The sequence below is a fragment of the Herpailurus yagouaroundi genome, unplaced genomic scaffold (assembly GCF_014898765.1).
Source record: "Herpailurus yagouaroundi ecotype Mexico unplaced genomic scaffold, PumYag 28, whole genome shotgun sequence".
In the NCBI taxonomy this organism is placed as follows: domain Eukaryota; kingdom Metazoa; phylum Chordata; class Mammalia; order Carnivora; family Felidae; genus Herpailurus; species Herpailurus yagouaroundi.
Window position 1 is genome coordinate 3794635 of NW_024412376.1, and position 26120 is coordinate 3820754.

The 26120-nt window shown below is 36.7% G+C and overlaps 1 protein-coding gene across 2 annotated transcripts in view; it reads left to right on the plus strand.

The window, feature by feature from the left end:
• Positions 1-26120, plus strand: part of ZMAT4 (zinc finger matrin-type 4) — a 347224-nt gene that overhangs the window by 274010 nt on the left and 47094 nt on the right. For both annotated transcript variants that reach the window (XM_040452367.1, XM_040452456.1), the window contains exon 6: positions 20872-20968. In XM_040452367.1, coding sequence (XP_040308301.1) covers positions 20872-20968 — 97 coding nt within the window. The remainder of the gene's footprint in view (positions 1-20871; positions 20969-26120) is intronic.

The window sequence follows — 26120 nt, forward strand, 5'->3', positions numbered from 1 at the left end:
CTCCCCCATCCACAAACATTGCTTTTAAATAGCCATGAAATTCAAATAATAGTTAAATGAATATTCCCATCCAAGTAACCAAAAAGGAAAGGACCATTTGGATATTTCTCTAAAGATTAATTATTTCTTCAGTGTTCAATTTATCTTTTATCAATATTACCTTTAAATGGTTATTCATTTCATTTGTTCATCCATACATCTATCCATTCAAATATTTATTGAGTGCCTCTTTGTATCAGATGCTCCCCAGAGCTTGGTACACAGATTGTAATGCAGCATTCTAGAAAAAAAAAATTAAGCTTATTTATTGATAAGAGAGGGTATGGGGGGGGGGCAGAGAGAGAGAGAGAGAGAGAGAATCCCAAGCAGGCTCCAAGCTGCCAGCATAGAGCCCGACATGCGGTTTGATCTCACAAACTATGAGATCATGACCTGAGCTGAAATCAAGTCAGACGCCTACCCAACTGAGCCAACCAGGTGCCCCAGAAAGTTGTTTTAAAAAGTAAAATATATAATATGTTAGATTCTGCTAAGTGCTAGAAGAAAGATGAAGGGAAAAAAGAGGGGAGTGAGGTGAGGGGGTTTGCAGTGTCACCAGAACAGTTAACGAAGACCTCCCAGAGAAAGTGACTTTTGAATGACAATCTGAAGTTGCTGAGGACAAGCTATGCACAGATCTGACAATGAACAGACAGAGAAGTAAGCATGGGGTGAGGGTGGAGGATGGGGAGGCTGAGAGACAAGGGGGGATGTCAGACCAGTATGATGGTGTGAGGCCATTATGATGACTCTGGCTTGTGATCAGAGTGTGATGGGAAGCCATTGGACTGACCTGTTCACTGGGTCATTCTGACTGCTGTGTGAGAACTAAGTCGGGAGGGAAAGAACAGCAGCAGGGAGATGGATGTAGACTCCAGCTGAGATCATTCAGATGGGAAACAAGCAGGGCTTAGGCTAGGGTGGTAGCAGCAGAGGTGTCAAGAATGGATTTTGGATTGATTTTATCCAAATATCCCACTTCTGTGTATATACCCAAAAGAACTGAAAGCAAGTACTCAAGCAAAGAAGTGCACACCATGCTTATGGCAGCATTATCCATAATGGGCAGAAGGGGGAAGCAACTTGTTTCTGTCAATGGGTGAATGGGAAAACAAAATGTGGCAATATGCACAAATGGAATATAGTATTCAGCCATAAAAAGAGAAGGAGATTCTGACACATGCTCTGACATGGATGAACCTGAGGACATGACTATAGAGGAAATAAACCAGCCACAAGAGGACAAATACTGTGTGAATCCAGTCATATGAACAGTCATTCACAGAGACAGAAAGTAAAATGGAAGTTGCCAAGGGCTGGGGGTAGAAGGGAAGGGGACATTACCATTCAATGGGTGCAGAGTTTAGTTCTGTGACATGAGAAGTGTCCCATGGGTGGAGGGCGTCAAAGGCAGTGAAGCAGTGTGGATGTGCTTCATGCCACTGAACTGTACACCTCAAAACGGTCAAGTTGGCAAATTTAAGTTACTTGTATTTACCATGATCAAAACAATTTGCATTTTTAAATGTAAGAATAGATTCTGGATGTATTTTGAAAATGGAGCCAACTGAGCTGGATAGGGTGGAAAGAGGATTGGAGGTTGGCTCTAACATTGGAGTCTGGGTAGCCTGGAGAGCAGAGCACTGTGGAGGGATGATTCCAAATGGAAAGCAAAAAGCTTGTTTTATGAATGCAGACATTTCAGTTAAATCTCTCTTGCCTTTCTTCTTTTAGGGGGAGAAGGTAATTTCCTAACTTTATTTTTGGCATTTTATGACTTATGGCCCTCAGATCCTCACACTGCCTCAACCTCCCACTGCAAATATATGCAGTGGATTCTCTATTTATGCCAGTTATTCTATTAATCCCTCTTTATGACTGAGCTGCTACTGAACCACTGTTCTTAGAGGAAATATGTACAGTTGTCTGTATACACATCTCATATAGATTATAATCTTCTTGGGGTGCCTGGGTGTCTTAGTTAGTTGGGCATGTGTCTCTTAATTTCAGCTCAGGTCATGATCTCATGGTCATGAGATCGAGCCTATTGTTGGGCTCAACACTAGGCATAGAGTCTGCTTAATATTCTTTCTCTCCCTCTCTCTGCACCCCCCGTTCCCTCAAAAAAAAAAAAAAGATTATAATCTTTTCAACAAACCACTCATACATATAGAGTCATACATATAGAGTCATACATACAAACCACTCATACATATAGTTTTCTTTATATTAGGAAAAAGAGAGTGAGGTTCAGAAGCATTAAGTGACTTCCTGAAGCCACCCCACTAATAGGTGCCAGAGTTGGGATTCAAATATCATCAACTGGCCCCAATGCTGGAATTTGTTGGACTACACTGGCTAGTCCCTCCCAAATCCATCCTCTGGTCATCTCTGTTTGAAAGCTGAAACAAGAAGGCAGAAACATGCATGTGGGCTGCTCTGTACATATCTGGGAATGATCACAAAGCATCATGAGTATTGATTCAGGAATTACAAATACGTTTTAGCAAGTAGATAATTTTGTAAATATGAATCCATGAACAATATCATATATCATGTCGTATTATATACCATTATAAGGATATATGGATAATAGAGGGTGGATGGATGGATAGATAGATAGATAGATAGATAGATATTTAGATACATCAAAGTCTACTGGGAAGTCAGTTTGAGCAATTGGATAGGAATTGCCACTCTCACCAGAGCCGCTGCCTGCTCAGTGTTTACAAGGACGCCAGAGAATAAATGGCATTGTTAACAGAGACTGCTAATGGAAGACAAAAACCAAGTCTTCAGATGGATCCTTGAGTGTGCTCCTTAAGAATAAAGAAGATGCAATTAGATGACTTCCAATATACCCTTCTGCATTTTCCTTTTTACCTAATTTATGAACTTAGCTAATTACCTATTCAATAGCCTCAATCACTCAATTTAAGAACAAAGCAGACAAAATATATTGAGATCCACTGTGTCAACAGCTTTCTTAGAAGCAGTTCATGTAATGTCATATCTTCCATGTTTTCAAAAAATATTTAATGAAGAATAGAGATAATTTTCAATTCAACTTTATGCCAAGCAAATATATAGGATGATTAGTATATAAGGAAACATTTGACCTGTCAAAAAAGATGTGTATAAATAGCATCTGTAGAGAAGGCAGCTTGACAGAATAATTTGAATATGCCTCAGAATGCTAAAAAAGAGAATTTATTCTGGAATATTAAATTATTTTGACTCTTCCATTCATAAGTTCAGTCTGCATTTTTGTCCAAAGCAAAGTATCATCATTATTAACAATAACAATTGTAGTTTACCTTTATTGAGCTGTTTGGTTGCTATTCAACTATATTAACTCTTTGATTTTTCCTAATAACTCAAAAATAGGTAAAATTATTATTTTCAATCTACAGATTAGGGAGTGGAGGTTTAAAAAACAAGTATAGATTGAAAGAGGGAAAAATACAGGTTCCTCCCCCTGAATATGATCAAGGGGTACTTGATTCTTCCATATCAGTTGTTTCCCATATTCTCAGACTCCAGTATATTTGAGAATTATTGAGTCCATCTTTTCTAGATTTTTTATAATGTTTTCTTTTCCTAGAATCACATTTCTTCTATCTGTAAATTGTACATTTTGCTATTCTGTTACCTTGTAAATCAAACAAGATCAGGCATGTTTCTATAAATAGGTATGGTTGCTGGGATAATGGTATTAAATAGGGAAATCTCCTGCCACGTGTCCTAAAGAAAAGTCACTTCTTCAAATTGCAGGGGGGCCATGTGTGTCAGGGTGTCTGCCAGGGGAAGGCAGAACAGGCCACTATGTGGCTGCAGTGATTTGAACACCACTGACTTCATAAAGCTCTCTCCCACCCATCTGGCCAAACCTGAAACTCCACTTTTATTTTATATATTTTTTAATGTTTATTATTTATTTTTCAGAGAGAGAGACAGAGTGTGAGTGGGGGAGGGGCAGAGAAAGAGGGAGACACAGAATCCGAAGCAGGCTCTGAGCTGTCAGTGCAGAGCCCGACACAGGGCTTGAACTCACAAACCGTGAGATCATGACCTGAGCAGAAGTCAGACGCTCAACTGACTGAGCCACCCAGCTGCCCCTGAAACTCCACCTTTAAAGTTATTTTCTTTGAGTGTTGAAGACTTTTTAATTTCAAACATCCATATTAAAAGGCCAGTCCTGGAGGAAAGCAGTCTATAGCCACGATTTAACACAGAGTTTGTCAGGTTATCTGCTCAAAGTAAGGTAAGGACCTGGCCATAGTAGATAGATGTCTACAGGCAGTCCAGAAGGACTAACAAAAGAACCAGAAGGACACCCAAGTTTATATTCATGTACCTAACAGTTGGTTTCCGTGTGAATGATAGAGAGAGGGAAAGAGCACAGTCTCATTTATAAAGTGATTAAAAGGAGATAGTGACAATTAGGACATTTTTGCTGTTTGTATTTCACTTTTGAATCTTTCTTGGGCTAGACTTAAAAATTACCACTAATGCTTCTCCTGCTTCTCCTGCTTCCTGGGACTTTTTGATTGACCAGGTAGCTGGTACAGCTCCATAGCAAAGGTTGCTAAAGATGCATTTGGACTTTCAGCAGATGTCTAAAAGAGGTGACAATTACTGTGTCCTCAGCTGATGCAGCTTAAAGGTCAATACCACAATTCTTTGACAGCTGTGGCCCTAGTAGCACTACTGACAGTTCTTGAAGGAAATCACAGCAGCTTGTGATCCCTAGCCCTTGGGAAGACATGAGAGATGGTCTGAAGAGGTACCACTGCAAGACAGAGAAATGCATCTATGCTTTCCTACACACCTATTAGGTAACAAACAACTATCTGAGCCTTAATTTAACCCATTGTTTAACTTGATGCCACAGCCCACAACTTCGTGTTAGGAGTGTAGTCTAGTTTAGGCATAATGGAATCTGTAATCAGCAATTGTGTTGTAGAAAAAAATATTTTTTTTTTGAAAACACTTTACATGAAAGAAATCCCCTGCTATGTTATTAGTTGTTTATATCCATAGAGATCGATGGCACTGCTCTAGGACTCACAGGAAAGAGCACGTTTCATGTTCTGTGAATTTCCATTTGTACCACATCAATATCCAGACCAGGATGAAGGCATTTTGGTTGTAAGTGGTTATTCACTATATTTTTAAAAATCACTTGTGTACAATTCAAATAATGGATTGTTTCAGGGTAATTTCATTTCTGTTTTCTTAACATTTAATTCAACTCATAAAAATAAAAGAAAAATAAGTTCAATCCTTTGGATATTACCATAATAGTACTGATAACCTCTAAGGCTAAAATCAAGGTTGTATGGGGCTGATTTGCTCAAAGCATGAAAATGTGTCATCTATTCTCCGCCATGTAGAATACGTCTAAGCCTTCTTCCAGTGAAGCAGCTTTTTAAATATTAATAATAAATTACTCTGTCCCTTCTGAGTCTTCTCAGTAGGGTGACAATTTTCCAGTCCTTTCTTGGGTCAGGCATCCAACATGGCTGAAATGGTCTTTTAATTACTGAGAATAAATTTATTCGATAGCTTTAGGTTTTGTTTATTTGGAAATAGCTTTTGAAGATGCAAAGCTATTTGCCTCATGATTCCATTTTCAAGGCTGCACATATATACTATTTAAGTAGAGAAAGAATTGTTTTAGATAATGTGTGTTCTTTGTTAATTGACTGTTTGGTACCCCGCAGTCTATGCCCATAGGCAGTGGGATGAATTCAGAAGGCTAAGCATTTAAGCATTCTGTACATTGTCAAGACTCTAGGATTGAGGAATACAGGCTCTTCTTTAACTGGGACTACAACAAACCCTGATCTTAGTGGGGTCACCTTGACTTAAACTCACAGGGAAGAGATATTCCATAGTGCAAGTCTAATACTAGACATATAAGCATTCCTCATGTTATCTTTGGGAGGGGTAGCATGACAAAATTCAGTGGTTTTGAAACTCTGCTCTGCAGAGCCCACAATCCCTTACTGGGGGTAGCCTAAGTGCTATGCTTGAAGTGTGATGGGAAACTGAGTGATGTTTGAATCCTCTAACCCCCATTTCAATGAGAGCAGTTATGCCTTGTCTATTTCACATATTAGTCTCAAAATTAAGGTTTTTTTGGAAACAGATTTCTTCTACTTTCCTTCCCTCACTCCCATTTTTCTATTAAAAGCCCTAATGTAGTTAATAAGATCATTAGCTTTGAAATCAGAAATAGATTTAGATCTAGCTTTTCCACTTGCTAATTCTGTAGGGTTTTGTTTTGTTTTGTTTTGTTTTGTTTTTGAGAGAGAGAGAGAGAGAGAGAGAGCAGGTGGGGGAGAGAGGCAGAGGGAGAGAGAGAGAAAAAGAGAATCTGAAGCAAGCTCCACACTCAGTGCAGAGCCTGACATGGGGCTCCATCCCACAACCCTGGGATAATGACCTGAGCCGAAATCAAGAGTTGGACACTTAACTGACTGAGCTACCCAGGTTCCTTGCTACTACTGTGGTTTCGATGTCTTTAAACCATGGTTTTATCACATGTAAATGGGTTAATAATGTCCATAAGGATTAAATATGATAGTAGTGATTCCTTCATTCTTCTAAAAAAGCTTTGTTCTCTCTGCTTCCTCAATACCACCTCTACCAGTTAGGGTCTGATCAGAGGAATACAACCACCATGACTAATATAGAATAAGGAACTTATTATAAGGATCTGACCTTAGGCAATTATGGGAACTAGTAAGGCAGTCTAGGTATTGCCATTTCTTCTGTACCTAGTGTTGGGCCTGAAGTTATCAGGGCCGACAGTCAGGAAGGAAAAATGGTTGTGAGGCAAGGAAGAGTGAAGACAAACTACTTGGGAGGCAAAATTGGAACTGAAGACAGTGTCTAAGTCTTGGTGCCCCAGCTTCAGGGATATGGGTGACCTTGAATCAGCTTCCCACACTCACATCTGGCCCAGGATTCAGCAGTACCAAAGGTGGAGATCCAGTGAGAGCAGGATATGTCATGGACCTGGCTTCTACCCAGTGCATCAGGGTGAGATAACAGATCATCAATGCTCTGACATCAGGAAGTACTAACTTCTCTTCTCTCTTCCCTTTACCTACACCATCTCCATAGGTGATCTAACCCTTTCTACAGCTTTAACTACCACTTACATTCAATGACTTTCTGAATTACCAGAATATTCCTTGCCCTGACTTTTCTATGATTTATGTTAGTGTGCTGGAGCTGGAATGACACAGACATAGAAAGCATGCCACTACCACTCTACCCCTCACCAACGATAGACATGACTAACAGATGATGGCAGTCTTTCTCTATCACCTGGATGGAGGGCTCATCATCTGGCACTCTGGCAGCCACAGCACTCTACCAACCAATCGGAATTGACAGATGAACTGCATTATATTTGCTATCCCTAGAAGAGTAGGTAGAATTCATTGAGATGGAGCTTAATGGAGATAAACAGTAATATCTGAGTTATCAAATATAAAATTAGAGGAAATGAATATGTGGCTTAGCAGAAACCTGTGTGGAAAAGACTTAAAATTGATTGATAGTGGGTTCAATGTAAGTGCAGATTTCAGGGGGTCAGCGTTTCTAGATACACTCTATCTCTTTCTCTCTCTCTTTCTCAAAGCTTTAAATGTATTGTTAGAATTAATGGTGCACAAGGGCTGTGACAGTCCTGCTATGCCTTGTAATTTTTTTTTTAAATTTTTATTTAATTTTGAGACAGATAAAGACAGAGCTCGAATGGGGGAGGGTCAGAGAGAGGGAGACACAGAGTCCGAAGCAGGCTCCAGGCTCCGAGCTGTCAGCACAGAGCCCGACGTGGGGCTCGAACTCACAGACCGTGAGATGATGACCTGAGCCGAAGTCAGATGCTTAACTGACTGAGCCACCCAGGCGCCCCCTGCTATGCCTTGTATACTCATGTAACCACACTACAGAACTGGCCTTCAGTTTCAGGGTCATATCTTAAGAATGTTATCAACAAACAGGAAATGCCACTCAGAAGGTAATCATAGAGCTGATACAGGAGACTTGAACCTATGTTATAATGAAGAACATTGTCAAAGTGCCAATGACTTTCAGCCTGGTAAATAGAACCTTAGGGGACGTGATAACTTTCCTCAAGAGTGTGATGTATTTGGAGAGATGCTAACAAACTTGTGCACAAAGCAGAACTGAGGCCAGTGGTCGAATTCAGCCATATTTAGAAAAGTGCAAGCCTTTAAAACAATTCTACTTGTAAAAACTTCATGTGTCCTCCATGAGGTTTTGGACCATACCAGTGGTTTCTCCAAAACTTTCACCTTGGGGAGCTTTAAAAAATGTAGATTTGTAGGTTGCACTCTAGATTTACTGAATCTGGGATTCAGTAACCTGGGATTTTTGTTAACAAATTGCAGTTGATTCTCCAGTGGCCAATGTGAGGACCACTGGACTAGATGAGCCCTAAAGAGCCTTTCGTATTTCTGTGATTCCATTCCTAGTCACCTATCATGGGAGGCAGTATGCATAGTGGTTACGTGTGAATCTTGAACAGAATGCATGGGTTCAAAATCCAGCTGTGTCTCCAGCCAGCTCTTATTTTGTGTAAGTAAGTCTCTGTACCTCAATTTCCTCATCTGTTAAATCAGGATAACAATAGTGTCTGCGCATAGGGTGTTGCAAAGAGTTAATGAGTAAATGGGTAAAGTGAGCACACACAGTGCTTATGTATGGCATATGTAATGTAAGTATTAGCTAGTATTTTTTATACTGGAAAATGACAAATCCATTTAGAGGACTGTTTGATTAATGCATGTGTAAGAAGTGGAGGATAAAGAAATAATTCAAAACCAAGTGTCTTATTGTTTTTACTTTTATATTATTAATAATCTTTCAGAATGGCCCTAGCTTTAGTATAGAACATATGGAAATATTTCTTTGCCTGTTGCAAGGTTATCAAAGCATAAATATGAAAATGAAGTGTACTTTCTAGTAATGTAAAACAGTGGAACGTGTAGGGTATAAATGAGGAGGAACAGAAACTGGCAAAACTCAAGTCTTGCTGAAGTTTTCATGTAGAATCACATCCATTAACTTTTCTTAACAGAGTGAAATATGCATATCTTAGGTATACAATCTGATGAATTTTGGTAAATGAATATACCCTTACCTACCATCCCAATCAAGATATAGAACAAGTACTTTGCTCTGGAAAATTTTCTTGTGTCCCTTTCCAGTCAACCCCCACTCCCCAAAGACAACACCTTTCTGAATTCTGTTATTAGACAATAATAGCTTTGCTCTTGTTGAACTTTATATGAGTGAAATCATGCAGTATATGCTCCTTCGTGTCTGACTTCTTTACCAACATGTTATCGTTTTCACATTCATTAATGTTGTTGCATAAATCAGGTTTTCTTTTTATTTTGTTTTTTTGGTTTAAGGTATTGTTTCATTGTGTAAATATATCATAATTTGCTTATCAATTCTTGTGTTAATGAACATTTAGATTGTTTTGAGGTTTTGGCTATTAGGGATAAAGCTGCTATAAGCATTCTTGTAAGTTTTTTTTTCTTTTTTTTATACTAAGTTTTTGTGTCTCTGAGATAAGTGTGTAGGAGTAGAATGTCTGAGACTTAGGGTAAATACCTGATTAACTTGGAAGAAACTCACAGTTTTCCCAAGTGGTTTTATCTTTTTTGCAATCTCCTCCAGAATGTATGAGAATTCCAATTATCCTACATGGTCATTTACATTTGGTATTGTTGTTTTTTTCATGTTAGCATTTGTAGTGGGCATGAAAGAATTTTTAGTTGTTCTTTTGATTTTTATTTCCCTGGTGACAAATGATGTTGAGCACCTTTTCATGGGCTTATTGATCATTTTTGTATCATTTTTTATGACTAATCTGATCAATTATTTTTCCTTTGAAAAATTGGGTTATCTTTTTATTATTGACATGTACGTAGGAATTAATTACATCTTCTGGACAAAACTGTTGTATCAGATATAAACATTACAAATATTTTTTTCTTAGGATGTGGCTTACCTTTTATTTTCTTAATAGTGTCTTTTTATAGACAGAGGCTTTATTTTTTATAAAATCCAATTTATCATTTTTTTTATGTTGAATGTGTTTTGTTCCCTAAGAAATCTGTACCTATGCCAAGTTCATGAAGATATTCTCCTATAGTTTCCTAGAAGCTTTATAGTTTTAGCTTTTACATTTAAATTTATAATTAATCTTGATTTTAATGTGTGCTCTGAGGCATAGGTTGATGTTCATTTTTTGTTTCAGACATTTATCCAGTTGTTCTAGCACCATTTGTTGAAAAAGCTTTCTTTCCCCCTTTGAATTGCCTTGACACCTTTATTGAAAATCAATGAAAGTGGTCAAAAGGTACAAACTTCCAGTTATAAAATAAATAAGTACTGGGGATGTAATGTACAACATGATGACTGTAGTTAACACTGCCATATGGTATATTTGAAAGTGGCTAAATGGGTAGATCCTAAAAATTCTCACAATAAGGAAAATATTATTTTCTTAAAAAAATTTTTTTAATCTATATGAGATGAAGGATGTTAACTAAACTTACTGTGGTAATCATTTCACAATATATGTATGTCAGTTCATAATGGGGTATGTCTTAAACTTATGTAGTGCTGTATGTCAATTATATTTCAATAAAACTGGAAAAAATCAATTGACCCTATGTGTGTATATCCAATTCTGGAGTCTCTATTGTGTTCTACTCATACACTTTTTCCATGCATATGCTAATGGAACACTGTTATGATTACATCAACTTTTGTAGTAAATCTTAAAATCCTTAAGTGAGAGTCCTGAAAATTTTCTTTTTTCAAGTTATTTTGGCCATTTAGTTACTTAAATTTCCACCAAATTTTATTTTTTTACATGGATTTTTTTTTACTTAAATTCTAGTTAACATACGTATAGTGCAATGTTTGTGTCAGGAGTAGGATTCAGTGCTTCATCACTTATATATGATACCCAGTGCCTATCACAAGTGCCCTCCTTAATACCCATCACCCATCTAAACCCATCCCCCACACCTCACTCCATCAACCCTCAGTTTGTTCTTTATCACTAAGAGTCTCTTATGGTTTGTTTCCCTCTCTTCTCTTCCCCCATCCCTTCCCGTGTGTTCATCTGTTTTACTTGTTCAATTACACATATGAGTGAAATCATATATTTGTCTTTTTCTGATTGACTTATTTTGCATAGCATAATTCACTCTAGCTCCATTCATATCATTGCAAATGGGAAGATTTCATTCTTTTTGATGGCTGAGTAATATCCCATTGTATATGTAAATACTGCATCTTCTTTATCTATTAATTAGTTGATGGACACTTGGGCTCTTTCTATAGTTTGGCTATTGTTGATAATGCTGCTATAATCATCAGGGAGCATGTACCCCTTCGAATCTATATTTTTGTATCCTTTGTGTAAATACCTGGTAGTACAATTGCTGGGTCATAGGGTAGTACTATTTTTAACTTTTTAAAGAACCTCCATAGTTTTCTCCAGAATGACTACACCAGTTTGCATTCCTACCAGTAGTGCAAGAGGGTTCCCTTTTCTCTGCATCCTTGCCAACACCTGTTGTTTCTTGTGTTGTTCATTTTAGCCACTCTGACAGATGTGAGGTGGTATCTCATCATGGTTTTGATTTGTATTTCCCTGATGATGAGTGATGTTGAGCATCTTTTCATGTCTTTTAGCCATCTGGATGTCTTCTTTGGAAAAGTGTCTGTTCATGTCTTTTGCCCATTTCTTTACTGGATTATTTGTGTTCTTTTTTGGGTGTTGAGTTTGATAAGTTCTTTATAGATTTTGGATACTAAAATTTTTTTGTTTGTTGTTTTGTTTGTTGTTTTCCTCTCTGTGCGGAAGCTTTTTATCTTGATGAAATCCCACTAGTTCATTTTTGCTTTTGTTTCCCTTGCCTCCAGAGACTGTCTAGTAAGAAGTGGCTATGGCTGAAGTCAAAGGGGTTGCTGCCTGCATTCTCCTCTAGGATTTTGATGGTTTCCTTCTCACACTTAGGTCTTTTGTCCATTTTGAATTTACTTTTGTGTATGGTGTAAGAAAGTGGTCCGGTTTCATTCTGCATGTTGCTGTCCAGTTTTCTCAACAACATCTGTTGAAGAAGACTGTCTTTTTCCATTGGATAATATAGCTTGAAATCTGGAATCTTGATGCCTCCAATTTTGCTTTTCTTTTTCAAGATTGCTTTGGCTATTTGGAGTCTTTTGTGGTTCCATACAAATTTTAGGATTGTTCGTTCTAACTGTGAAAAATGCTGGTGGTATTATGATAGGGATTGTGCTATATATCCACACAGATTTTAGAACCCACTTGTCTATTTCTGTAAAAAGCCTGTTGGAATTCTGATCAAGTTTGCATTGAATCTATGGGAGAACTGATATCTTAACAGTAATGATTCTTTTAGTTCATGAATATGGTGTATTCTGTCCCTATTTAGGTAGTTCTTAATTTCTCTCAATAATGTTTTGTAGTTCTCAGTCTTGTACAGCTTTTGTTAAATACCTTCCTAAGTGTTTTAAAATATGTTTGATACTGGAACGCTTGGGTGGCTCAGTTGGTTAAACGTCCGACTTTGACTCAGGTCATGATCTCACAGCTTGTGAGTTTGAGCCCTACATCAGGCTCTGTGCTGACAGTTCAGAGCCTGGAGCCTGCCTCAGATTCTTTGTCTCCCTCTCTCTCTGCCCCTCCCCCGCTTACACTCTGTCTCTATCTCCCTCTCAAAAACAAACTTTAAAACAATTTTTTAAAAATATTTTTGATACTATTATAGTGGTACTTTTAATTTTTATTTTCAACTGGCTTTGTGTATTGTGACCTTTCTAAAGTCACTTATTCTAGAGTTATTTTGTCAGTTCCTTAAGATCTTCTATATAAACAATCATATCTTCTATGAATAAGGACAATTCTACTTCTTCATTTCCAATCTGTAAGCCTTTCATTTTTCTTTCTTTCTTTTTTTTTTTTTTTTTTACCACACTGCCTAGAATCTCTGGTGCAAGTTTATATCCAAATGACAAGAGCAACATTCTTTTTTTTTTTTTTTTTTCTGATTTCAGGAAACTGTTCAATAGTTCACCATTTAATATAATTAGCTATAAGTTTTTGATAGATACTCTTTATTAAATTAAGAAAGTTATTTTCTACTGTGCCAAGAATTTTGATCACTGATGGACATTAAAATTGTTAAGTGCTTATTTCTGTATCTATTAAGACGATATTATTTTCTCATTTTATTTGTGAATATACTGAATTATATTGTTTGATTTTTAAATGTTAAACTACTCTTATTTCTGGAATAAACAAACTTGGTTATGATGGAACTGATATATGTATATATGCACACATATATACACACACTTCTGTATCTGTAATATGTTTCTGATTTGCTAATTTTTAACAGATTTTTGGGTCATATTCATAACAAATATTGGTTTGCCATTTTATTGTCTTTTAGAGTATGCAAACTTTTTTATTAGTGTTATGTTGGTTCAAACCAAGTATGGAAGTATTTCCTCCTCCCTGTTAACTAAAATAGTTTGTGTAATTTGATGTTATGCAATCATTTAATGTTTGATAGAATTATCCAAGGAACTTTCTGGGTCTAAATCTTTCTTTGTAGGAAAATTTTGGACAAGAAATTCAATCTCATTAATAGATAAATGGCTATCTTGATATTCTATTTCACTGTGTGTTAGTTTTGGTAAGTTGAATTTTTAAAGACATTTGTCTATTTCATATGCTTTGTCAGATTTTTTGGCATAAAATTGTTCATGATATTCTTTTATTATCCTTATAAAATGCCTATAGAATCTGTATTAATAACAATTATTTTATTTTTATAATTTAAGTTTCTTTTTTTAATGACCTCCATCAGATTTGTTACAAGCTAATTTGTGCATTAATCCTTTCTAAAAAGCCGATTTGGGGTTTCTTATTTTTTTTTTTTATGATTTGTTTCTATTTTCTTGATTTCTTATCTATATTATTTCTTTCTTTTTCTACTTGGTTTTGGTTTAATTTTCTTGTATTTTTCTGGTTTCATAGGATTTCAACTTTGACCGTTGATTTTGGGCCTTTCTTCCTTTCTGATATAAAGCTATACATCTCCCTCTAAAAACTGATTGACTGATTCATATGCAGTATTATCATTATCATTCAATTCAAAATATTTCCTAATTTCCATTTGGATTTATTCTTTGGTCATGGGTTATTTATAAGTATTTTAGTTATTTTTTATAAATATTACTATTATTTATTTGTTTCAATTATAATAAAAAACACTCTACAAAATATAATTATTTGAAATTTAGTACAATTTTTTAAAGGCTCAGCATATTCCCTATCTTAGTTTACTTTCTAGATACACTTGAAAAAATTGTGTATTCTGCAATTGTTGAGTGTAGTGTTCTATACATACCAATTAGTACAAAATCACTGATAGTTTTATTTAGATCTTTTAATTAACTTTACTGATTTCTTTGTTTTATTGCTTTATCAACTACTGAGAAAGGAGTGTTAAAATCTCCTATTATTATAGACTTGTCTATTTCTTCCTGTAGTTATACCAGTTCTTGTCTCACGTATCCATAAGCTTTATCATTATCTCAACTGCATGTAGAATTGTTAGATTCTCCCAGTGGATTTCTCCCTTTGTCATTATAAAACATCCTTTTTATATCTAGTAATATTTCTTGTCTTGAAATCTATTTTGCCTAATATTAACATGTGCACCTCCACTTCCTATGCTTATTGCTTGCATTGTGTCTTTTTCTATCTCTTTACTTTCAACATATAAGTATTTGAAGTATACCTCTAGAAGATAGTATATATTTAGATCTTGGTTTTTATCTACACTGACAATTTCTGCCTTTTGAATGTTTGGTCCATTTACATATAATATAATTATTGATATAATTGAATTTCACTATACCATTTGCTATTTTCAATTTTTTTCCATCTGTTTTCTACTTTCCTACACCTTTCCTGCCTTCTGAGTTAATCAAATATTTTTTTTTCCTATTTAATTTTTTCTATAGGGTCTTTAGCTTTATATCTTTTTATTTGTTTCTAGGGGATTATAATATGCATCTTTAAATGACCACTGTCTATTTAGAACTAATATTTACCATTTTGTGTAAAATATGATCTTTTAACAATAATATTCTGCCCCTATACATTCTTGTGCTACTGGTTTCATATATTATACACATAAATACATTATAAACACCACAATTCGCAATACATTATGTTTTTTTAATTGTTTTCTGTCTTCAAATAAATTTAGATGAATAAACACCACAATTCACAATACAACATGATGGTTCCATTCCTAGTCCTCTCTTCTTGCTATTCATTCTCCTCCTTGATTAAATATTTAATCAGTTTTTCACATCACAGCCTAAATCTCATCTCTCTGGTTTCATTTCACACTTCTCAGAGAACTCTGTTGACCATTCTGTCCAAAATCACTCTTATTCCCTGTTTCCCTCTCATTATCCTGTTTACATCCTGTGTGACACCTTCACAATCTTTAATTGTGTTTTATTCACTTACTTGTTTCTTGTCTTTTAACCTGACTAGATCCATCAAAAAATTATTTTGTCTCTTTTATTCTCTCTTACAATCTTGGTATTCAGCAAAATTGCTTGACATTGTAATAAAGGTGCAATGATGTTTCTCTAATATAAAATGGATACAACTGAAGTTGCAGGGCATCTAAAGTCTGGCTTTGCTAGACTTGAAAAGACACATTGAGTATTCTCATACTGCTAAACACTCCAGGACCATCTGTTTTACACACTGTGCTAGGAATATAAATACAAAAGCGATGCATCTTCAAGAAGCTTTTCCAGACCCTCTGAGTTAGAAACCATCTCCTCCTCTATTCCCATCCATTCCACTCATCCTGACTGTGGTACTTTTTATGATTTACCTTGCACAATTGCTATTTGTATACATATCTTCTCTCTCCAACGGGACTGTCAGCTCCTTGCAGCAGTGACTATAGTTTCCAATACATATTGGCAATCCTATGGAAATAATTTTCAGGTATGCAAAGGTTTCAGGATACTCTTAATATGGTATTGTAGTGAAAATGAATTGAATAAGAAAGTTAGCATTTTTGTTTAATAAAATTCTCTAGTTTTCTGAGGAAAAAGAAGCTGTATAATTCCAAAGTAATTAGGATTTCAACTGAGCATTAATAAAGCCCTAAGTTCCCACCAAGGACACTGTGTAATGTGTGGGGGATGACTCCTCTGCCCCTTCTCTGCCTTTGTTCTTGTTTATACCCAGTGCCTCTCTAGTTTATGCTTCCTGTAGTTTTACATCGTAATAAAGTACCAGCTATTTCCTGCCCACGCCTCTGTTGGAAGACAGAGCATGAGAATTGTAATGGAAAGCACAGATCAGAATATTTTTCGGATTTGTTGGTGATCTTTAAAATGCCCATTTTAAACATAAATATTTATGCCTGTTGCCAAGCTGAACCTCAATTTGTTATGAGGAGAACTTTGATTAGTCTGTAGTCTGAAGAGGACCCATGTAAATAGTAGTTACCATTTATTATGACAGCATTGGTGGAAAACTCAGGAGAGAGGAGAGTCTGATGCTGGTTTTCATATTCTGATTCCATACATAAAAGAAAGAATGGATCAGCCCTGGGTAAGCATTCAACAAGCTCACATGCTGGTTGTCATAACTTACAGTCTCTGGGTTTAGGGACTGCGGTCATCTTTCTGAGTCATGCACACCTGTGAAATGGAAAGGTGATGTAAGTACAGCTCTTCTTTATGGAAGCTTTATCGTTATTATTATTATTATTATTTTAAGACCCAGTATTGTTCTAACAAATTTAAGTGACCAAGGGGAGTATGAGTATAATGGGCCAGTACTTTTTAAAGTGTGTGTGTGTGTGTGTGTGTGTGTGTGTGTGTGTGTGGTGGGGGTTGGGTTACAGCTCTGACTTCTTATAGATTCCCAGGCCCAATCTAAAGATTATAGAGTCAGAATCTCTGGAATCTGTGCCTAGGAATCTGCTTTTGAGCACAATAGCTGGAGGAAGCATACAGACTCAGAAGTTTGGGAGTCATTGCTTGAGGTAATAGAGTCCGCAGTTGTCTATTGCCTCTGAACTGTCAGCCTGTGCCTGGAAAGCTTTTAGTCCCTTAGAGTGCTTCCCAGGAAGATCCTAGAGATCTGTGGTTTTACTGTTTTTTTTCCCATAACTGAATTGACTCTTACCTGAATCACAATTAGATAAATCAGTGTCCAGTTATATAATTAAACTGAAACAAAAACAATTTAGTCCTTACGTTGGCCAGTCTGGCTTATCATATGACATGACAGATAGGTTTCCCAGAAACATGCATGGGAACCCTAAGAATTTGAAAGTCTCCAGGAATTTCTGCTGTTTTTCACATTACTAATGATATTGCAATACTCTGTCAGCAGGATTCAAGGGGTGTTATCAAAGACCAACCTTATTCTTGCCCTCTGCTGCCTTTTCAAACCATCTCTGTGGGATTAATGCTTCCCTACTCCTTGGATAAAAAGTAGAGTAAGCTTCATGAATTTTTTACACACTTTTAAGCTGGAAAGAGTTATTTACTCTCATTCCTAGATACATAAAAATTCTATGCCATTAATTGATATATCCAGGATAGAAAAATAATTAAAATTTTTTTAATATTGATTTATTTATTTGTGTGATAGAGAAACAGAATGTGAGTGGCAGGGGCAGAGAGACAGGGAGACACAGAATCTGAAGCAGGCTCCAGGCTCTGAGATGTCAGCACAGATCCCAATGCAGGGCTTAAACTCGTGAACCATGAGATCATGACCTGAGCTGAAGTCAGATGCTTAATGGACTGAGCCACCCAGCTACCCCTAGAAAAATAATTTTTAAATATCTCCAAATGTTCAGGTACCTGGGTGGCTCAGTCAGTTAAGTATCTGGCTCTTGGTTTCAGCTCAGGTCATGATCTCATGGTTCGTGAGTTTGGGCCCTACATTGGGCTCCATGCTGATAGTGCAGAGCCTGCTTTGGATTCTCTGTGTCTCTCATTCTCTGCCCCTCTGTTACTCGTCTTCACTCTCACTCTCAGAATAAATAAACTTTAAAATAAATAAATAAATAAATAAATATCTCCAAACTTTATTAAAAGTTACTTTTTCCCCCCTCTCTCAGCTCAGATTTTGCTTGGGCTGCCTATTTGCTGTGAAAAAAAAGACAGCTCAGTAGGGTCCTTTCTTTTTCTCTGCTCAGGGCCTTTGCTTGTCTTCTAGGGCTTTTGCTTTTATCCCTTTAGCTCAGAAGGCTGCCTCAGGTTCCTCCAGAGCGGAGGGAGGCAGGGTGTCAGGTTAGAAGGGGAAAGGGATTGAGGTGCCTGGGTGACTCAGTTGATTAAGTGTCCAGCTTCCGCTCAGGTCATGATCTCACCGTTTGTGGGTTAGAGCCCCGCGTTGGGCTCTGAGCTGACAGCTTGGAGCCTGGAACCCGCCTCAGATTCGGTGTCTCCCTCTCTCTCTGCCCTTCCCCCGTTCATGCTCTGTCTCCCCCTGTCTTTCAAAAACTGAATAAAAGTTAAAAAAAAAAAAAATTAAAGAAGGGGAAAGGGATAACAGTTGATTTGATAGATATGCATACAAAGCTGGTATAGATCCTGCCAGATCCTGCGGGGGCTGCAAACAGACTCTTCATTTCATGGAGCAATTTCTTGGCTTTCTCAGGAACTCAGCATTACTCGATATGGGCTAAGTATCTCCTCTGGGGACACTTTAAGCTCCAGGTTAGCCAGCTGAACACTCTTAACCTCTTTCTGATGAGGTCTTATTGCCCCCAACTCCAATATCCAAGACATCACCAAACTAGCCCCACTAATACCCAGTACACACATGGTCTGTGGGAAACTGACACATACCTTTTACTCTGACAAGCTGTGAGAATACAGGCCATGCCCAATCTTGCCACCTTTCTTGCTTTGCTATCAAGGTGGCTGGCTAACCAGCCACAGACTGTAGCATTTTGGATCTTGCAGGTGGTATAGAGTCTAGTACATGGCTTCTTGAGTGCAAGGAGGCACTTCTCAAGTTCTCTAGGGAGTTAGTTCCATTGAATTCTTTTCCCATAGGTTTGAGGTGAGAGAGGAGGACACCCCCAATTCACATGGACGAGGGTAAGTAAAACTTACAGTTCAATATGTCTCCTTTAGGAAATCCTCCACCTATCTCTTTCTTTCTTCTCCACCTCTTTTTTAGACTGGTGGTGGGTTGTCAGCTGGGGATTAGAAACTGGTTCTTGACTCTTTTCTTTGGATGTTTTGAAATGGGGTTCTCATACTTCACTTTAGTAATATGGGTGTAGGGCTTCAACTTAGGGCTTCATCTGGGACATTGGCAAAAAAAAAGCGTTCCATTTTAACATCTCTTTGAAATCATAATAATAGCTAATTTATATTGATCACTTCTTATGTACCAGACGCTCTTTCATACATGCTTTATCTCACTCTGTCTTTACCAAAATCCTTTAAGGAAACAGAAATCCAGAGAAGTCAAATAATTCATGTAAACTCACCAGATTGCAGGTTACAAAATTCTGCTGACATTGTGCATTATTTTCCTTATAGAAAAATGGGAATGATTTTGTCTCTTAGAAAGAAAATGGTATGCATTCATCAGAAAAAAAAATTGCTACAGCTGTTTATAATTCTGGCTCTTTTGATAGTAAGACGTAGAATTTTGGAGAAAATTAGTAACTGTCACTTGGTAATCATTTTAATATATTTTATTCACCTAATTCTTAGAACATCCTTGTGATATGAATGGCTTTATCTCCATGTTGAGGCCAGGAAGACATTATGTGACTTCCTCTAGATCATACAACCAGGAATAATTGGAGCCAGGATTTAAACCCAAAATTTTAGATCCTGCCTTCAAGTTTGCTTTTCTCTCTACTCTGATGGGACATTATAGCAGAAGGAATATCTTTAATGTGGGTCTCTGAACTGTGGCAAATGTTTAAAGTTTTTTGGTTAAAGCTACATTCTAACATGTTTGACTCTAGATAAATCAATATTATAAAGAAGTCAAAGTTTTTGCTAACATCCTTGAAAGCAAAGAGCATCTTATTCATCTTAGAATCCCTAGAGCCCAGTTCAAAGTTGATACTTTATTAATGAATGAATTGAATGAATTAAACTAATAAGCAAATTAATGAATACCTTTCTTTTAAACTCTTGAGTGGAATGTAAACTTTTATGTGAATTAGATTATCAGCATTCTCTTGGGTATTTACATTTTATAAGATGACCCTGAAGAACTCAAATGAATGAGGTCTAAAGCTGAATTTCTGATTCTACCATTGGAATAGGGTTGAAAGAGTAAGTGAGACAGAGTTTTTCTCTGGAGTCTCAAATTTCATTGCAGAGAGAACAGGTTACCCTGTCTCCATGCCTTAAGGAAAAAGTAGAATGCGTCCTTTGTTTGTGTCAAAATATGTCCAGAAACCTTGTATCTCAAGGAAGCATGTTCTAATAATTTTAGTTATCCAGAAATAGAGCAGTCTGCTTCTAACTTCTGCTAAGGGACGTGTTGGCTGGGCTCTGGAAGGAGAATTGAAATGTTGGTGTGGTAGACCAGATGGCCTCTAATACTCTGTCCTGAACTTTTAAAGATTCTGGGATGCATTCAGGTAGCTGATGGCAAGGACACAGCTAATCAAGTCTGTCTGTTGTCCACAGGTCTGAGGCGTAATTACAGATGTACCATCTGCAGTGTCTCTCTAAACTCCATAGAACAGTATCATGCCCATCTGAAAGGATCTAAACACCAGACCAAGTAGGTACTTTCATGCTCTCACTCTTCGGGCCTTTTGTGTATAATTTATAGTATGGTGAAAAAAGGCTAACATTTTACTTATTTCAAAATAAGTCAATAGAAACAGGATCTCTTTATCTTCAAATTTCCCTTGATATTTATGTTGAAGCCTCCAGGGTCTACCTAGCACAACTTAAAGAATGGCTTCTTCTTTTTTGGCACAAGTAATGACAGGCTTTTTTGTTTGCTTATTTTCATTCTTTAATTTTTTTAAGAGCAGCTCAGCATATTTTCACAAATTTCAGGAAACTTTTAGAGATATACTAAGTGTTTCTAAATAAACAATTTTATCTGTGTTTGGAGGATGTGGCAGACTTCGGTGTTGTGAAGTCAAATTCTATGATTTTCTTCTACCACTTAACATCTCTAGATGAATATTGTTGATTAGTATAGAAACCCAACAAATCCCCTGCTATATTAAGTTATTCCCATGCATAGCTATTTTCCAGTTAAATGGAAGCTCATTTCATTTTTCTCCCAAATTTCAGATAGCCAGAAAAGGCTATTGGGCATAATTTCACCTACATATTTCCCAGTATAAATATACTGTGCATCTTTTAAAAAACAGTGACATTAGCTTTGTAGGCATTTTTAAAGTAGCTGCCAGGACTACTAATAAAATCTAATAAAATAGGGGGAAAAAGCAAAGAATATCTCAAAAATATGCAATTTTCCTGAGTGTAATTGTTTTAATTTCACTCCTATTCATTAGTAGAGTTGTTTAACAAATTTAACTATATCAAGGCCTTGTGATTAATGAATGATTCATTCAACAAACATTTACTGAGCGCCCACTATGTGTCAGATTTCAAAGTGTGCCCTGGGGAAGAAAAGATGAATCAAATTAGGCCTTCCTCTTGTGGAGCTCCCTGCCAGGCAGAGGAAACAGCCATGTGAACACAGGGATTATTCTCTAATACCAGGATGTGTACACCCAGAGCTTTGGGTACCCAAGAGGGAACAACCAGGCCAAGTTTGACAGGGACATTGGCGAAGAGCCTGGGCACATAAATGAGGTTGTGGTCTGATTGTACTCACCATCATAATAACCTCACTGGCCGGCACAGCACTTGACACATATGAAGGGCTTCATAAACATTTTGATCAAATGGATGTGTGATTTTAAAAGATGAGTGACAACTTTCCAGGCAGGGGCATGAGGAAAGTGCATTACAGTCAAGGACTTTATTATTATTATTATTATTATTATTATTATTATTACTTTATTGTTTGCAAAGGTATCATAAAGATGTAGGTCACAGGGGTCTGGTGTTGGTGAGGAAATTTAAGCCTGGAGTTAGTTAGGACTCTCAGTATTCCCTCAATTGGCACTGTCTCCTGAGTCAAATCCCCTTTCATGACTTACTTTACTCTGATCTACCCCAGAGGGTTTTGTTGAGGTAATTCTTCAAAAAGACTGTCTCTGATTCGTGATGGAGTACCTAGGACACTTGTATTGATTACTGGACACCTCCCCCCCTTCCCCTAACAGTTTACTCAGTGTGTCTCTAACTAGTATTTTGTGACAGGCACTGAATGCAGTCTTACCAACATGACATCTGATGGACACAAAGACACATTACAAGCAGCTGCAACAACAAATGATCATCTTTTAGAGGCATGCATTTATTGCTCTTAACAAATAAAAAGAAAATGGTAGACAATAGTGACTTTAAGTGGCACAAATTAGGTAAATAAATAATGCAAATAGTATCTCCAGCTCCAGGAATATCTCTATGTGCCAGAAAGTGTGCTAGGCATTTCCACACCCATCATCTCATTTAATCCCCTTAACTACCTTCAGATAAATGTCATTAACCCATTATTTTACACAAGAAAGTTAAGACTCAGAGGGACCAAAGCATCACCTTGCCAACAAATGACAGAACCAGGACTGAACCTAGTAGTGTCTGACTCAGGCTCACTGAACTACCACAGTGAGGACTGCCAATAGAGAGTACCAGGATGAACTTTGTAAAAGAGAGCATTCCTTTCCCAGTGGCTTTAATAAATAAATGTGACTTCAGAAGTGTACATCTCCTACCATGATTTCTTTCCAGTAAAAAAGACATTTGTCTGTACCTCAGAAGTACAAGGTTGTTCTTCTAAAGAGTGAAATGAGGGAAACATGAGGGGAATAATTGCAAAAGCCCTGTCCTATGTGACTGTTTCATCTGCCCTTTTACCTAATTTGGATATTGCGTGTGTGCATGTGTGTGTGTGTGCGCGCATGTGTGTTTACAAGACAGATTGTTCCATGAGTCTTTTGTAATCAATCCCCTTGTCAGGTTTGGTATCAAGTTGATGCTGACCTCACTAAACAAGGTGAGAGGTCTGCCCTCTGTTGCTAATCTCTGAATGAGTTTGTAGTGAACTGTTGTCACTTCTTACTTAAATATTAGGAAGAATTCATTAGGGAAGCCATCTGGACCTGGAGATTATACTGTGGGAATGTTTTTATTGAAAATTTAATTTCTTCAATGAAGCCCTGTTCATATTTTCTATTTCTTCTTGTATCAGTTTTAATAAGTTATTTTTCAATGGCTTTGCCCTTATTATCTACATTTTTAAATGTATTGGTATAAAGTTGTTCATGGTATCTCCTGATTTTATTTTTAATGTCTGTGGGATATTTTTCATTCCTAATATTGTTTATTTGTCTCTTCTCTTTTAATTTTTTTTATAGTTTTGTTAAAAGTTTATCCATCTTTGAGTCTTTTTGAGGGATGAATGTTGGGATTTGTTGACTTTTCTGAGTACAGCTCTTTTCTGCCATTAAAAAAAAAGTGTTTTTCTTTCTAGTCCCTATGTATTTAATTTTCATTTTCCTCCATCAGATTCTTCATAGGAAAGTGTAGATTATCCATTTTCAAGTATTTCCTTTTCTCCTAAAATATGCATTTAAGGTTCTCAATATTCCTCAATAAACTGTTATAGCTATATTCCACAAGTTATTTTTTTTTGTATCCTAGAGGTTTTATATGTATTTTAATTATTATGTATTTCAACTTATTGTCTGACTTTTACTGTGATTTCTTCTTTTACTTATGGTTATATATAAGTGCTTTGCTTAAAATCTAACATGTGGGGAATTTTTCTATTTATATTTTGGAGGATTAATTTGTACTGGATTTCACTGGGGTCAGAGGACATACTCCAAATGATTTCAGTCTCCTGAAATTTGGATAGACTTGCTCTGTGCCCCAGGCAAATGTTCAATTTTGATAAAACTCCATGTTCCCTTGAAAAGAATGTGTCTTTTCCAGTAATTGAGTAAGTGGTTCTGTATATCAATTAGGTCAAGTTTATTAATCTTGTTTTTTAATCAATTTTTTTAATCTTCTGTGTTACTGATTTTTTGTCTGTTTTTATATCCATGAGAAATAGAGGTACTTAAAAAACTTCTGACTAAAAATATGGATTTGTCTATGTGTCCTTTTAATTCTACTTCTTTGCTTTATATGTTTAAAGGTATATTATTAGATGCTTACAAATTTAAGAATTTCTAAAAATATTTATGGAATTGGCCCTTTTTCATCATGAAATGTCCTTTGACTAGTAACACTGTTATTAGAGTACATTGACATCAGCTACCCCAATTCTTCAGAGCTTCCAAAGTTTTTCCTTTAAATTTTAGCCAGCTTTTGTTTTGTTCTCAGGTGGAAGGTTAGTATGATACCAATTACTCTCTCAGAGCTGAAATTGGAAGTCAGCCAAATGGTTCTTAACGACTCTAATCTGACCGATTAAATCACCATAAATATTAAGGTGTCAGTAATTTTCAAGGACTTTTATTTATACTTTCAGTAATAACTTCTAGAGAGGTGTTCAGATGGGTTGTGTAGTGGAAAGAACACTGAATTTTGAGTCAGGGGATTTTATTTCAAGTGCCACTTCACCACTGAGTGACCAGGGGCAGTAACAAATGTCCTTTAGGCCTCCGTTACCTCATAGATAAGTGATTAGTGATGACAAGAACAGGAAAAGTACATGTCCACTTCCCATACCTTGCTCACGGTCCTGGTATTCTTTCCTGCTGTTACTGAATTCAGCCTTAACATTCTCTCCCCAGTCAGCCTCTACTATTTTACTGGAGCTAGCAATGTCTTCCAAAATTATGTCCACCCAGAAGCTCAGAATGTGAACTTTTTGGTAAATAGGGTCTTTGCAGATGTAAACAGTTAAGAATCTCAAGATGAAATCATTCTGGTGTCTTTATGAGAGGAAGAAAGGGATATTGGGGCACACAGAGTAAAAGGCCACGTGAAGACAGATGTAGAGATTAGGATTGTTTCTACCAGCCAAGAAAATCCAGAGCCAGCAGGGTGTGGAAGAGGCAAGGAGGGATTCTCCTCTAGAGCTTTTGGAAGAGGCCGCTGACACCTTGATTTCAGGCATATATTCTCTAGAGCTGAGGATATATTTCCATTGTTTGAAGCCACCCAGTTTGTGGTACTTTTTTTAGGGGAGCCCCAGGAAATGAATGCATTGTGAAACGTACTTGCCTTGTTCCACAAGTATCCTTTTAGTTATGTTTTCTAGGCATCTCCTTCTTATGTCTATGCCAGTACTAACAGCAATGATGATGATGTACATGGTGAGGATGCCACCACTGTTAACTGGAGGAAACTTCTGCATAATTGGAGTATAACAACAAATTAAAACACTTTGAAAGTGTTATTATATATAATATGCACAGCATCCCTGTAATTGGCCAGATGTTCACATCTCCATTTTATAGGTTAGAAAATTAAGAGTCTGAGAAGTGACTTGTCCAAGGCCCCAAAAATAATTGGTTGTCAGACCCAAGGGCAGAAGTCAGGGTATCAGCCATCATTACTATCACTGCTATAATAATACTTAAATAATACCATTATTAACCTATTGCTCTTTCCTAGTAGTAAAGAGCCTTTTTGTTTTTTTGGCAAATGTCATAAACAGCAAAATGGCCGTCAAATTTTGCTCCATTATTAAATAACAAGAGAAATATTAAGTATCTAATGAGATTAAAGGTTTAGAAATGCAAATGATCACATTGACATATAAAGCAATTGCCTGTTAGTAGATTTTTCAGGCTTTCCAGGGGATATAGTCTGTCAATTAGTACCAATGA